The sequence below is a fragment of the Maniola jurtina genome, chromosome 5, assembly GCF_905333055.1.
Source record: "Maniola jurtina chromosome 5, ilManJurt1.1, whole genome shotgun sequence".
NCBI classification, from domain to species: Eukaryota; Metazoa; Arthropoda; class Insecta; order Lepidoptera; family Nymphalidae; genus Maniola; species Maniola jurtina.
Window position 1 is genome coordinate 11,302,699 of NC_060033.1, and position 14,951 is coordinate 11,317,649.

Below are 14,951 nucleotides of genomic sequence, written 5' to 3' on the forward strand. Positions count from 1 at the left end.
GAAAAGCTAACAGACAGACTGAGATACACTTTCGTATTTATAATATTAGTATGGATAAGTATATATTGCACGTAGTCCGTCGTAGTAACATAGAAAATTAATTTTGATGTGGTATCGATATACCCAAATTCGCCGTCCCAGCCCTAGATGGTGCACACAGCGACAAAATGACTTACGCACACAAAAATAATTGACACGCATTTTCAGTTTATTATCGGTCCATAGTTATAATACGTCCATGGGTCGTGCAGCTGTCAATGCTGTCAAGCAAGTATCAAGTGTCAAGAAAAAACTACTGTCTACTGTGCTACTTGCCGACTTCTCGTGCTTAAAAATCCGTAATTTGTACAACTTAAATAGTTATTTATTAAAAACCTTTCCTCTTAAGTAAAAAGACAAGAAACAAAAATGGGAGTGGATATTTTAAGTTTCGCTTATGCCGCTACTGTAGCTGCCGGTGGTATAATGGGCTACGCTAAAGCAGGTTGGTAAATTTTTTTTTAATCACTGAACTGAACTTCTAGGTTTGCGAAAACGATACATTGCAAATTGTTTAAATATTTGCGTATTAATATTCAAGTACTTATTCATATAATTTAATATCGATAGGTATCTCATTAAATTACTTTTATCTTTTTTAAATGGGTAGATAAGATACCTAGTGCTAAATTGTACGATAGAGGAAGGCCAGGAGGAAGGATTATTCTAGAATTTTCATTTATTTACAAAATAAAGAACAGTTTACCTACCTAACTAAACTATCATTTATTATGTTTAATTTAAAATTCATTCTACCTATTGCAGCAGATCTGATAAATAGGAATTTTTACAAATAAAGATTGTATTGAGTAACACCACAGTATTATAATCATTGTTACTTCCAGTAAAAATGTAGCTTCTTTAATGAGTGTTATAATGAAGATAAACTTTGATCTTGACAAACTTACAATAATATTTTGAAAGTACCTACTTAGATAATTTAAATCATGTACAAATTGTGCTCATCAGTTATGTCGGTATCAATCTATATTCTATACAATGTGTATGTATGAGGATAATATTATGTAATTGAGCGCAAAACAAAAAAAAATGTTATATTTATGCAACCGTGATTACCGGCTACCATTTTTTGAAGCACACTCACTTCACAGGATGCAAAGCCCCTACACCAAAATCTATATGTAGCCTCCCACCCATGTGTGTCAAGAATATGACTTTATCTTCACTTTTTAAGGGTACACTAATTCTTACGCACTTCTCCATACAAACGTCTTATGGCTATTATTTTATTCTTTGTTGTTTTAGATCTATAACTAAGCCATATATCAATTTATCTCCACTATCTATGCTTTTAAAATTGTATTTATTTTCAAAGTTATGGCCCTTGAATAATCTTTATTTCAACTCTCTACTTATTATTGGTTCATGAGATACAGCCTGCTGACAAACAGTTGAACCCATGGACGCACAGTTGAGGCTTACTAATAGAGTCCCATTGGCACCATACGGGTTGTGATTTTTAGGGTTCCATACCTCTAAAGGAGAAAATAAACCCTTATGGGATCACTTCATTGTCCTTCTGTCTGTTGTGTCTCAAGAAACCTATAGGGGAATTTCCCATTGACTTAGTCATGAAATTTGGCAGGTAAGTAGGTCTTATAGCACACGTAAGGGGGAAAACCGTGAATTTGTGGTCACATCACAAAAAAAAAAATGTGGTACAAAATATTTAGTATGTATTTTAAACTTTCAAAGTAAGATCAAGTGGGGTATCATAATTTGAAAGGGCCTGTACCTGACCTTACCTTTACATTCTGAAACGGATTTTATTTACTTTTATGCATACAATTTTTGGGTAAGGTCTGACGAAATCACAAACACAATCTTTATGATAAATTATTACACTTTTATTTCATATTTAAATTTATTAACTTTTACATTTGTGTCAAATAAATGTTGTTCCTCTTACGTTAGTATATTTTCGAATGTCGTCGTTTTAAAACCACTCTTACAGGTAACCTCTCCACGTTTATTAGCCACTCCCCTTTTTATCTTATCGTTATCGGCCAATCCAAATTGTACAATGAATAAACTTAGTGACTAATATACAAATCATCAAGCTCGTTTAACAAATCATCTAAGTAATAAAGATGTTTTCATCTTATACACTACAATACAATTATTACAAATATTACAAATATTATCCTTTATTATGCTACAATTCATCAACTAAAAACTATAAGAATTTTATATACAGTACGTTTATCGATCAGATGTTGAACAACTTCAGCCAATCAATGACGCCTTCTAATATGATGTTATGATTTGTTATGATTTGTTATGATTTGAGCGGCGCCAACTATTTAATCAGTAAATTCTACACGTTTATAGATAATTAATATGGGCCAAGCTTACAGCTCGGCCATCCTGTTTTAAGCGAGTCTCATCGCTTTTTAAAAAAAAAAAAAAAAAAACTTAAGTAACATGTAAACTTCACAACCAAAATGACAAAGACTTAGTTCAACAAAACAAAAAAAAAATTAAGATAGTAATTAATTAAATTAATATTCTTGCTAACCTTAACTAGAAGGAATATACAGTTTTATTGATACATTGGTATTGATTATGATTGCAACTTAATTTTAGAGCACTCGCAGCAACCCTTTCCATCCGATATAATTAGAAAATAGCAGATAAACTCAATTCAATTCCAAACTATTTACCCTCGCAACTTTACCTGCCAGTCTACAGTAGCACTCAAATTTAGCCTTTAATCTAAAATTCATTTTTCTGTTCTCTTCCGCTAATATTAAAATAAAAAGATGCAGACACTCTAAATTTATAAATAATTTTTCAAAAATCATAAAGATATCAAAAATTGCGAGACCAGTAGCAACTAAAGGAGGCCTGAATTTAATCAAAGAAGGTAGGTATATGCATAAAGTCCGAAGTATCAATTATAACTCACAAGCCAATATTTTACAGGAACACTCAATAGAGATTTGGGGATGAGCATGTAAAACTAATTACTAAAAACTACTTTAAAGGGTTTCAAGTATCTCAAAATAAATTGTTAAAAGTTCTGTTCCAACTAGACTCTCCTTCCCACTAAAGAATTATATAAGAAAACTGATGAACTATATTATATAAGTCAATTATACAAATTCAAAATATGTCTATTTGTTAGGAAAATACTATTAAAGTCCGTACATACACGCATCACTTTAAAGCTAAATCTCATAAATATGGTACACAAAACGAACATACCTATTATGCTACAATTACATAAAGCTAGGACTAATTATGGTATGTAAACTACCTAGCTCTACTACATAATGTACTTGCCGAAACTCATACTGGAGGAAAAATCTTTTACAAAGTTTAAAGTCTAATCAAACAGTGTCAAACACCATAGATATCTTAGCTAGATGTAGGTATAGTTTGTTAACGAATATAACGTGTTTTGACTTTTTATATTATTGTATAGTCACCATACCTTTAAAGATTATGTTTTCTTCTATATTTATATTTAGAATCGGGAGCGATTCTTAATATGAATATGTGTAAGTGAACTTCTTGTCCTTTTGATAAAATAAACTCTCTAAACTTAAAGTTAATCGCCGCCAGTTCTCGATTTAAATCACAAAACATTTTCATACACTTTCAACGCAATAGTTTTACGCACATATTTTCTTCTTCCCTTCTTATTGGAAAATCGCGGATTCCGAGCCTTGGCGCGTCTCTCTTCTACCGGGATACATATATGATTGTCCTTATTTCCCTCCAGATCCAAATTTTTAATGACCCTTATCCTAGGGTCCACCTCCTTCCTCCTATAGGACTTTTTGTCCATAGCCCGTAACCTCGGGGCTTTCCTTCCTTGGGACTTTGTGTCCCTGACCCATACCTAGTTTTGGGTCTTCCTTTTCCTCATTTGTTCATTTCCAACATCCTTGGATCCTGCAAACATAAAACACTTTGAGTAGACCGTTCATTTAATTTTGTTTCATAAGCATCCATCATAATACAATCCGACCTAAGAGAAGTAATTTTACTTGGTAACCTAGAAAACCTATTATCATTATTATAATTTAGTTTTCTCCAGTTCCGTACCCCTCGAAGGGTGCCTACGAGACCCTATTTTCTAAACCTCTGCTCTCCGTCCGTCTGTCCGTCTGCACGTGCGTCACGGCCTGAACCGTGAACGGCGTATCGTGAACCGTGATAGATAGAGAGTTGAAAGGAACGTGATTACGGATGTATGAAAATCCTATGCCTGGTTGCTTCCAATTCAAACTTTTTCTTTTAATGCAGATTACGCTTCCCATATTTCTTACAATTACCTATTGTTTTTTTTTTTTTTTTTTTTTTTTCCTAGCAAAATCCACATTCTGAAGTACTAATGGACAATGTTAAACAAACGCCAGGGTACAGTAGTTGCGTCACTTGTGCCTCTTAACCATATAATATCTACATGCAAAAAGAATCTTTGATTTATAATTTCACATGATACTTATATTTTTTTATTTTAGCCATAATATGCACCATATGGCGTACTTTGTCGTTTCGAGTAACATAAGCAGAACTACCGAATTCGACCCTGGGAACGACACAGTCGCGACTCGCCGCCGAATGATACCTATTAGTTTATCATTAATTCCTTTTCATAGAGAAAAGCGATATCAACATAATAGCAGGAAAAAAAAATGAAATAAATATTCCGTTCGATACATCTCTATTCTCTACGACATCAAGATCTCTATCACAAGCTGATCGATCATAAAGATTAGAAGAAAGTAGGTACCTTGTACATTATTTTATATGTTAACCGTAATGACCCGCATCTGTTCGATTTTCCTTTATTCGTTTCGTAAAAGATTCATCCTCGTACGTCCATCATCATCATCATCGTCATCTACATCGTCATCATCATAAGGTCACTGTTGAACATAAACCTTCCCTAGTAAGCACCACACGTACTGTCCTCAGCCTTCCTCATTCAACCCCTGGTTCCTATTGATACAAACCACTAAACCCCCCCCCCCCCCCATCAAATGTGTACCTATCTACATCCATCCATCATACCCAAATGCCGTGCTGGTTGATGTGGTGAGCGACAAAGTGTTAACCTCTTCAATACGTCATGGAACTGTAGGAATAGCCATGGAAGACTTCCAAACCGAACGTTGATATTTTGTGTAAGTGGTCCCACGAGTCAAAAAAAATATTCTTGTCCATAAAGGAACAAGCCACGATATAGATTCTTCTATCGGAACTTAAATATTCCAATCACTGCATGTATTCCAACTAATCAGTTTGCTACTGTATATTTGAAGTTGATAATAAATAAAAATGTTAGCTTTATTAAATTCCTATGATAATTCGATTTTTGGTGCATCAACCAGCTTCACCTATTATGTAAAATTAAATATATATATATTTTTTTTAAATTACCGGCTGTACATTTTAAACTAACCTAAGCAAAATATACTTCCTTACTAATAACTTAATCTTAAAAATTTTCAAGAGGATCCTTCCGCCTCAAATTAACTCAATGATAAAAATGAACAGGAAACTTTAAATGTTGTAAAATCCAGCCAATGCTTCGTACCTTGCCTTATTAATCCAATAGGTACTTCTTTGGATTTTGTCAAAACAAAATACTTTTACTTGTTGAGTGTATAATAAATAAATAATGTAATAAATCAATTAACTGTTAAAGCTAATAACTTTTACAGAAAGCGAACCTCATGATATCTCTTATGAGTTCTAAGCGTAAAATTACCACGCCGAAAACAAAACATGAGCTGACAGTATTCTTATTTGATATACGTAATCCAGTAATACTATATCTATCTACATAAATCGTAAATATGTATGTATAGTTTGTAAGTTACTATTTCACTTTATGCTGTTTCAATGCTTTAAGTTATTATTTTTATCTTTGTCTCATTTTTTTAGTTTAGCCTCATTCTATTTTTAAACTTACTATTTCGCTATAATATTTACAAGTAACCTCATCGAAGACTACACGGTCTTCTGATAACCCAACAAGCATTTATCCAACAGCTATCGCTTTCACCCGAACGGAGGTTCCCTGAAATATACTGATAACAATACCTAGTTGACACATGGATGTACAAGAGCGGCAACAAGCTATGACCCCCTCTAGTCATAACTATATCTTTATGATTGTAACATTTCAAACAGTGAAAGTATGTATAAACGATTTCGTCCATAGGACATGCGCTCTAAAGAATGTTGATATAATTATCAGCAACTAAAAGCTTGAAGAAACTAATAGGTACAACTTGTCTTTGAAGTATGAAAATATGCACATTTATCAAGTATACCAGTTCATCAAACATTAAAGTACGCATTTATAAAATGATAACTCACTTATTAATCAAGATAACTACCTGTTTATCAAACCTACCCTACCAAATATAAATAACTACTCACCAAATGTAATACTTTATAACTTAAGTAAAAATATGAAACAAATGTGCATCAACCACATACATACACTCTTCAAATTCATCCATTTATCAAAATGTTATATAATATAACCATTCACCAAATCCATTATATACTTAGTTCATTAAATAGTTTAGTCAAACTTTACTCCACTTGCCACGATTGCAAATTTTCCAAAATAATCAGCCGCAAACATCGCAGCTCATCTCACTTGATAATGCATCCCTCCCTCAGAAAAACAGGCATTAGGAATGTCTTTCCAAGACGCGCGAGAGACAGCCACCGTGGCTTTTCGCGAGATTTAATCCAAATTGAACTAATGCCTAAATAAATGATTTAATTAGAGGGCGATTGCTTTTGCAACCTCTAACCGTCCAATCAAACACCGAAAGTATTCAATAATCCGAGACGTAAATAAAAACCCGTCAGAACACCGTATTTAAAAAAAAAGGAGACAAGAAAAAGATTCCTCCTCGCAATAGATCGCGTGACATCCAACAAGTGAATTATCGACTTTATTACACAACTTATCCTCAACATGTTTTACATCATTTCCTACAATTGAAATCTTTCTATTTTAAATACCCTAACTACAACTTCATAATCCAACCAAAAATCACACTAGATTTATCCCTCGGTCCCACATCTTTAATGCTTTTTTTTTTCTGTTTGGGTAACTAAAACAAAAAAAAATATATACTCATGTTATAAAACGTTGTCAAAGCTTTCCTGAACGCGCTAAATAAGCAAAAACATAAAATCAGGCGAAATGCCAGACCAGCCGAAAAACCTTCAATGCTTAATCAGCCTAAAAAAAAATTATGATCAATATTCATATTATTATCATGAGATACTACCGGCGCTCCTAAGCGAAATTTATAAGGCACCGCATTTCGATTTTATCAAACAGACTGATCAATTTCGAGAGCACAACAAACGTGGTTTCCTGAGAGTTTTGTTAACTAAATGCATATCGAAGCTGAACTATCGCGAAGCGAGTCAAGCGAGCGTGAATTTTTTTTTAAATATATCTCTGGGATAATGTCATGCCACAAACGCGAGCGTAGTGCAAAGATATTTGCCTAAAATTTCTTTCGTACAACAAAGGAAATAGTATTTTGGTAGTAGGTACTTATTATCGCGCCCTGCCCTAAGGGCAGTACTGTAGGTATATTACCATAAAAAAAAACTTACTCTAATTTTAATAGAACATTTGCCAGGAATTTAACCCGCCAAGCGATGTTAATCCAATAAAAACAAAATCATATTGCATTTAAATGCGGCAGTACACCGTTAATTGCGTGAATACAGGTAAAAAAAAAAAAACCCCGCTGCCCATATACTATACCTACCTACTACTCGTAGTACTCAAATTATTGTGCCAGTATTAAAAGTAAATTAGCTGTTATCTAGCGTGGTAGACTACGGCCTAAACCCTTCTCATTCTGTGAGGAGACACTTGTTGCTCAGTAGTGGGCCGGCCATGGGTTGTTCATGGTGAGCTGTTATCAGCAAAGTTATGTTTGAAACTCAAACATTACGCGTTTCAAGTGGTAAAAATAGATAAATAAAAACATTTCTCCTCACTTTTGTAAAAAAAAACACTTATTTATGCACCCCGTATTTAAAACTATCTGACTACCTACCTACCATAATTTTAAATTTAGTTAAAGAATAACCAGATAAGATAAACCTACTTTTACACCCATTTTAGGATTCACTATCTGGTCACTATCACTTTATTACAACGGATCACCTTCATTTTTATCAATTAACATTTTATATCCCCAATCACTTAGTAACCATTACAAGTAGAGACGGATTATTTCACTGGCAGGCGTAAAACGAAAAGCTATTTCATGTAACTTTTTCTACCTTATCCCAAAGCGGTTTACAAAAAATAATAATTTCACAAAACAACATTCAAGATGCCCAATGAGTGCTGTGTGATAATATCGCGTCACTGTGTGCTAGAAAAAGGAAAACATCTATCTATACAATGAATGCAGCAAACGATTGAACCTAAATCCAAAAATTCACCTTCCGTAAAACAAAACCACTATGTGAAAATAAATCCCTATCGTAACTCTTAACCAAACTAATTCGGCACACGATTACAAGTGTGAAGATTGAAATACCACGTTCCGTGAGATATTCACCTGTGAAATCATTTAATGAGAAATAAAACCCCGGCAGGACATAGTAGATACATCCTGAAAACTATTTAAAAGTAACAATAACGCCCATCATTAAGTAAACCACACTTTTTATATTGTTTAACACTATGTTCACTATCTATTCCATTGTACCCACGATACAGGATAACCTAGTGCGGGTACCACAAGACACAGGAAAATTGTATAAGACTGTATTTTGTAAATAAACATTTTTCATTTTTCATTGTAAAATAAGCCTTCTAAATACCTCAATGTTATTTAAACCACAATTTGAAGGTCGATCGCATTTGTATAACCAATATACAAGATGAATTATAAACATGTGGGTAATTCTAGGTATCATAACGTTATATAATTTCCATTCCAAATCGGAGCAAAGCTTTTTAACAAAATGATAACTAAATGTAGAACAAACAAAACGAAAACCCACACAAATAAAAAAAAAATACCATTAATAGGTATCAATAAAAATAAAATCATGGAAAGATCCTACCCGTTTATCCAGAAATCCTTTGATGCCATGACTAGGTACTTTGATATATTGAGGCCCAAATATTGGCCTTGTGCTCCAAAATGTCTGTGGTCTACTAGACCTCCACTTCTTTCTCGTTCCTCTGTATATTTCCACTTGTTTCTCTGAGTCGTGAGCGTGACAAGAAAATATTATATTTTCTTGATGTCCCTCTTCTGACCTTTTGGGTAAGGTCTGACGAAATCACAAACACAATCTTTATGATAAATTATTACACTTTTATTTCATATTTAAATTTATTAACTTTTACATTTGTGTCAAATAAATGTTGTTCCTCTTACGTTAGTATATTTTCGAATGTCGTCGTTTTAAAACCACTCTTACAGGTAACCTCTCCACGTTTATTAGCCACTCCCCTTTTTATCTTATCGTTATCGGCCAATCCAAATTGTACAATGAATAAACTTAGTGACTAATATACAAATCATCAAGCTCGTTTAACAAATCATCTAAGTAATAAAGATGTTTTCATCTTATATATTGATTACAAATATTATCCTTTATTATGCTACAATTCATCAACTAAAAACTATAAGAATTTTATATACAGTACGTTTATCGATCAGATGTTGAACAACTTCAGCCAATCAATGACGCCTTCTAATATGATGTTATGATTTGTTATGATTTGAGCGGCGCCAACTATTTAATCAGTAAATTCTACACGTTTATAGATAATTAATATGGGCCAAGCTTACACAATTGATTTATTGTGCAAAATGTCGTAAAAATACGTCCATAGTACGGAACCCTCGGTGCGCGAGTCTGACTCGCACTTGGCCGGTTTTTTTATATTATTTTGCACACTGCAGAGCATGTTCTAACTTCTAAGTCATTTATGGTGCTGCAGTAGATTTTTTAATATCTTACTTAATTGTTGATATGAAATTCATTACCATCTATGTACTTACCCTACTTACTTCTTTTTTTTTTCATTTTTCCAGGTTCTATTCCATCATTGGGTGCTGGATTAATTTTTGGATCAATATTAGGTAAGCAACTAAGAAGCACTAAGTGTTATTTTAGATTGGTGTTTTATGTTTTATGTTAGACTAGCTGATTGATCATGGATCTATGTGTTTAAATTTTGATTATCTTCTATCTTCTTACTAAAGGTCTAAATCGATTCAGATGTTTAGATCTGAAAATTTAACAAACAGACAGCGTAACTTTCGCATTTTTAGTTATTACTTACCTAGTATGTATTTACTTGACCATTGAAAATCACTTTGTAAAAGATTACATAGTTGGACCAATATTGTAAACATAAGGAGGTTGTTAGGAGTTGAGAAATCAAATTTTATATTATTTCTTTACAGGCGTAGGGGCATACCAGCTCAGCCAGGATCCATCAAACTACACATTAATGTTAGGCACTACAACTACTCTTGGTGGACTTATGGGATACAGGTGAATTTTAAATTTAAATCTGTTTTTGCCTCTTTAAACTTTAATCTAACTGCTTTCACAGTTGACTCATATAATTGCAACATACATTTATTTCCAGATGCATACAGTTTGTTGCATTCTAATTTCTGATTTTAGCTATGGGGCTCAATAATCATTCAGACTTTGCCTTAAAACATAACAACACTGACCTCTACTAAAATACAAAAAATACGCTGGACTTGCGATTGCTGGCCTGTTTTTGATGCGACTTGATTGTCCCCATTTCACACAAAGTATCAATCATTTTGACTCAGGGTACACTCAGTAGGCTGCTTCAAATCAGTAAAAAAATAATTGCAATTTGTACGGCACCTCTTAAGTTAGCCAAAATACAATAGACCAGAAACATTTACGTAGTCTCTTACGTACTACCCAAGGGGAGGCGTGGCCCCTTGCAAGCGTGTCTATTTAGTGCACTGAAAATCAAAATATGTTACAATAAAATCAACATTTGTACCTTAGAATCAATAATATCATAGTCAACATTGTCGGAGCCCTATTTATGTCACTCTGACATCTGTTGCAGGACTCTAGTCTCTAGCTATATTTTATGAACTTTAGGGAGCAGGGCTGCCGAGACCGCCTGGTCATAAACCCTCCCTCCCTTTCTTTCTCTAGGACACCTTCCTGATTTAGGGTAAGAGTCCCTTGAAATCAGATTGTGTACCTATTACATTTAGTTTGTAATAAATTAAATGAAATTTCCAGGTATTACAATGGAAGGAAGTTCATGCCAGCCGGTCTAGTATTCTGTCTATCAATTGGAATGATAGCAAGATTATTGGTTAAAAATGTCACAGCCAGTCCTATGTCAGTGAAATCGGACTAATTATGCTCTCCCAAGTGCTCATCCATTGTTTCAAAGCAGGTTATGTTAACCATAGTTTTAGAACTTTTTCCTACTCAATACTTTTATGTTGATATATTTAAAACTCTTGTTTGATAACAATTCTGCAGACCAATAATTTATGTAATCGTAATCAATCAATAAGGTATGTTTTTTCTGTATGTGTATATTATAAAAAATGTCTTAAAAACTTACACACTCAAACATACAAATTCTGTTGATTTATTCATATCTGAAGGTAGGTAATAAATTATAATGTCTTGATTTTGTGTGATTGGTGTTCCTATTTTGTATATTGTATTGTATATTATTATTGAACGGTACATGCCATTATAAAAACAAATCGAAACGAAACAGAAGTACCTAATATACTGTGTAAGTGAGATTGAATGTTTAACGCCGCTCTTTTCGATTCGTTTCTTTATTGGCACGAGTTAAAATATTATTACTGGAATAATATTGAATTTGTTTTCTGTTATTATTCACTTTGTTTTAAATGCTGTATATTTATGTTGATGTAAGTAACATAGGTGACGGGTGTTCTTCTAAGTGGGGTAATAAAACTCAAAATTTATATTGGTTCTTTTATATTTTTTCTTAAAAGACAATTTAGGAGAAAACTTACAAGTTGGTTCATACATATAAATTATTGGCATAGAATAAATAATTATACAAAAGGCAAGTGATGTCATTGTTGGAAGCTCGCTGCGTTGTCCTATTTTATTAAATTAAACTGCCAAAATACTACTTTTAATTTTTTAATCTATGGTAACTTTAAGAATTACACAACTATGTCACATAAATAAAAGAAATAAAAACAGACTTATACTATAACAAGTTTAAAAGTTTGTTCACAAGTATTCGCTATAGAACAAGAGAGAAAGTAACTTAAACTAAAATGAAAAAATAAATTATGAAAACAAATATATAAAAATATAGTAATTTACAATATTACTGCGTGGTTTAATAAGTGACTACCGGTACCCAAAAACCTACAATCGCTTTCATCTGGATACTTCAACCCATATTCTGGCACTATATATAAAGAAAAATCTCGATTTGAGATGCGAGCGCTCAACGTCCCAGCCTGGTAGATAAATAGGGTCATATTCCAGTTAAAGAAAAGCAATCCACATTCCTAATGACTAAAGTAGCCATTATTTTCGCTTATAAGTAGTCACTTAATATTTAATTATAGTCGCGTATATATTTGTTTATATAATTTATGTCTTTATGCGACTTATCAAAAGATGCGAACCAGTCGCTGGAAGAACATGATGAACAAAAATAAAATAACAATAAAAATAAACTTATTTTTCAAAAAAGTTTTTGTGATGCCTAAACAGGCGAGAGTATTATCATAAAATGTGTAAAATTGAGTACATAAAATTAAAGTTCAAGTCAAAATAACTTTGCATATTTGGACTTCATTGTCCAGCGTGAGCCTTAATTTTATACTTCTCTTAATATTTATAAAAAGGCACTTCGTGGCAGTTTTTTGTTTGTCACCTTAAAACAATTATATTTTTTTTACAACAGCTTACAAAAATATAGTCTAAGAAAATATTTCTACAGTAGTTTCAAAACCATATGGAGGAATCATTACTCACATTTTGATCGGTTTTGTTCATAATATACAGATTATAATAATGTACTTAAGAGTTCATTAAACATAACACAATCACATTGTAATATCACTCACAAAACTATGTCTGACACTAAGTCCTGTCTTCAGACACATTTTATTCACACTTGTGCGTCACACTCCTTTGATTACCCGCAGAATATTGAATATTACCTCTTAGATTAATTATTATTGAAAGTTTAATTTTTAAATATAAATCAGTTTAGTATATTTGTATATTCATATAATATTTAATATCACAATATGAGAGTATTACCGAGGTAATATTCATATTAGGCATGTGCGCACGTTTCACAGTCGGAAATGTATTCATTAGGCTGGATCGGGGACTGCCCGGATATGAACTCTCCAGGCGTTAGTTGGCACAGTTGTACCAGTCTCTACGTCCAGCAAAGCAGTCTTCAGTATTTAGTCCGCTCGATTTGCTAGTGGCGGCTACTGTAAAGTAAAAAGTTGGTATTAAAATGTAAGTTCAATTAGATTGGAATTTTCTTGGATTTCTTTCAAGCTGTCTAACTGGATTTATCTTGCGGAGAATTCTAAAAGCGAATTAAAGGAATGCTCATGCTATATCTACGAAATTATTTATTCTACGTTGAAAAGAAATTCATCGATTGGTCTATTATAAAATATATGTAAGTTATATACATTTACTAATGAACAGCTTGAGTAAGTAGTATGTTTGAAATAATTATGAAATATTAAGTAAAAATGTTTTGAGTATGGCTATGACGTATGTTTTGTATTTGTATGTACACAGAATTATAATTATATACAAAAATTTGATTGCATGCGGTATTTTATAAACTATTCTATATATATTCGTGACTGTTTATAATCAATCGATGCAGTGACTAGTAGATGGCTGAAAATAATGCATAATATGACGTAAGTGATTGTTGTGATATTTTTAAGATGTAGAAGACCATGAGGCGGCGAAGAAGGAAATGACATCAGTATGGTCCAAATCTGTTGATTGCCTTACCAATATATTATTTTGGCACTTCTATGTTCTTATAATCTCCCCTGACGTCAAGTTCCTTTGATAAGAGAAGGCTAATCTCGCCGGTTCAATTTGAATTTGCTGAGAATTCGCATCGGGTCTAATTGAGTTGTCCAAAGATTTTCCTTCGTTATACGTTCCTATTTTGAAGACAGGTTTTACTCCTTTACCTAAGAAAGGGCTTTTGGTTGTACCCCGCCCAAAGTAGCTCTCCAAATCATCTTTGCTAAGGAAACCTCGTTTAGGTGTATCTGATTTTGTGGGTTTGGTACTGTAACTGTATTCTTTGAAGTCGTATGGATTCTTTGTAGATGTGACAGAGTACTTATTTATTGATGGTGGATATGTACTCGACGGTTTAGTCGCCTCTGTTGATTTCTCTGTGCTCTTAGTTGAGGGTTTCGTTGAACCATAGTGGAAAAATTTGAATGGATTCACTGTTGTCCTTATAGTCGTAGTAGTTGTTGTTGTTGTTGTTGGTGTCGTCATTGTTGTCGTTGTTGTGGTTGGTGGTGGTGTCGTTGTTGTCGTTGTTGTAGTAGTCGTTGACGTGTATTCCGATTTTGTACTCTTTTGGTAATATGAACTGTATTTATGCTTATATGGTCCTGGCGCTTCCGTGATAGGTACATATGGCTGAGTTGTGGCTTCTTTACTGTATGCGTGTTCATAAAACAATATGTTAATACATAGGATACGTTTGTTGGCTATCTACATAAATTATCATCGACGAGATTATTGCGCATTTCGTTTTGTGTGATAATAACTATGATCCGTTTTCAGTTGTAATATTGAAATTTAATCTAATTTTGTAATATAAC

The 14,951-nt window shown here is 33.0% G+C and overlaps 2 protein-coding genes across 7 annotated transcripts in view; one reads left to right on the forward strand and one right to left on the reverse strand.

The window, feature by feature from the left end:
* The first annotated feature begins 254 nt into the window (after positions 1-254).
* Positions 255-12,056, forward strand: LOC123865173 (transmembrane protein 14C). Of its 2 annotated transcripts, none has more exons than XM_045906052.1 (4): positions 255-484; positions 10,131-10,181; positions 10,509-10,596; positions 11,344-12,056. In XM_045906052.1, the coding sequence occupies exons 1-4, from the start codon at positions 409-411 to the stop codon at positions 11,462-11,464; spliced, it is 336 nt and encodes a 111-aa protein (XP_045762008.1). In that variant the 5' UTR covers positions 255-408; the 3' UTR covers positions 11,465-12,056. The 2 variants fall into 2 exon arrangements, with proteins under 2 accessions (XP_045762008.1, XP_045762007.1); XM_045906051.1 differs by having other exon boundaries at positions 256-484; positions 10,131-10,178; positions 10,506-10,596.
* Positions 12,056-14,951, reverse strand: part of LOC123865152 (A disintegrin and metalloproteinase with thrombospondin motifs 1) — a 146,213-nt gene continuing 143,317 nt past the window's right edge. For 4 of the 5 annotated variants that reach the window (XM_045906011.1, XM_045906010.1, XM_045906008.1 and 1 more), the window contains 2 exons: positions 14,113-14,785; positions 12,056-13,565 (listed from right to left, as the gene is read on the reverse strand). In XM_045906011.1, coding sequence (XP_045761967.1) covers positions 14,134-14,785 — 652 coding nt within the window. In that variant the 3' untranslated portion in view covers positions 12,056-13,565; positions 14,113-14,133. The remainder of the gene's footprint in view (positions 13,566-14,112; positions 14,786-14,951) is intronic. The other variant, XM_045906012.1, reaches the window with a different exon arrangement.

What these genes read in the sequence shown, in the direction of transcription:
- LOC123865173 (XM_045906052.1), top strand. Translation starts at nt 409, where the DNA reads ATGGGAGTGGATATTTTAAGTTTCGCTTATGCCGCTACTGTAGCTGCC. An exon ending in AATGGGCTACGCTAAAGCAG is followed by an intron (nt 485 to 10,130) that starts GTTGGTAAATTT and finishes TCATTTTTCCAG; the next exon opens with GTTCTATTCCATCATTGGGT. An exon ending in TTTTGGATCAATATTAGGTA is followed by an intron (nt 10,182 to 10,508) that starts AGCAACTAAGAA and finishes TCTTTACAGGCG; the next exon opens with TAGGGGCATACCAGCTCAGC.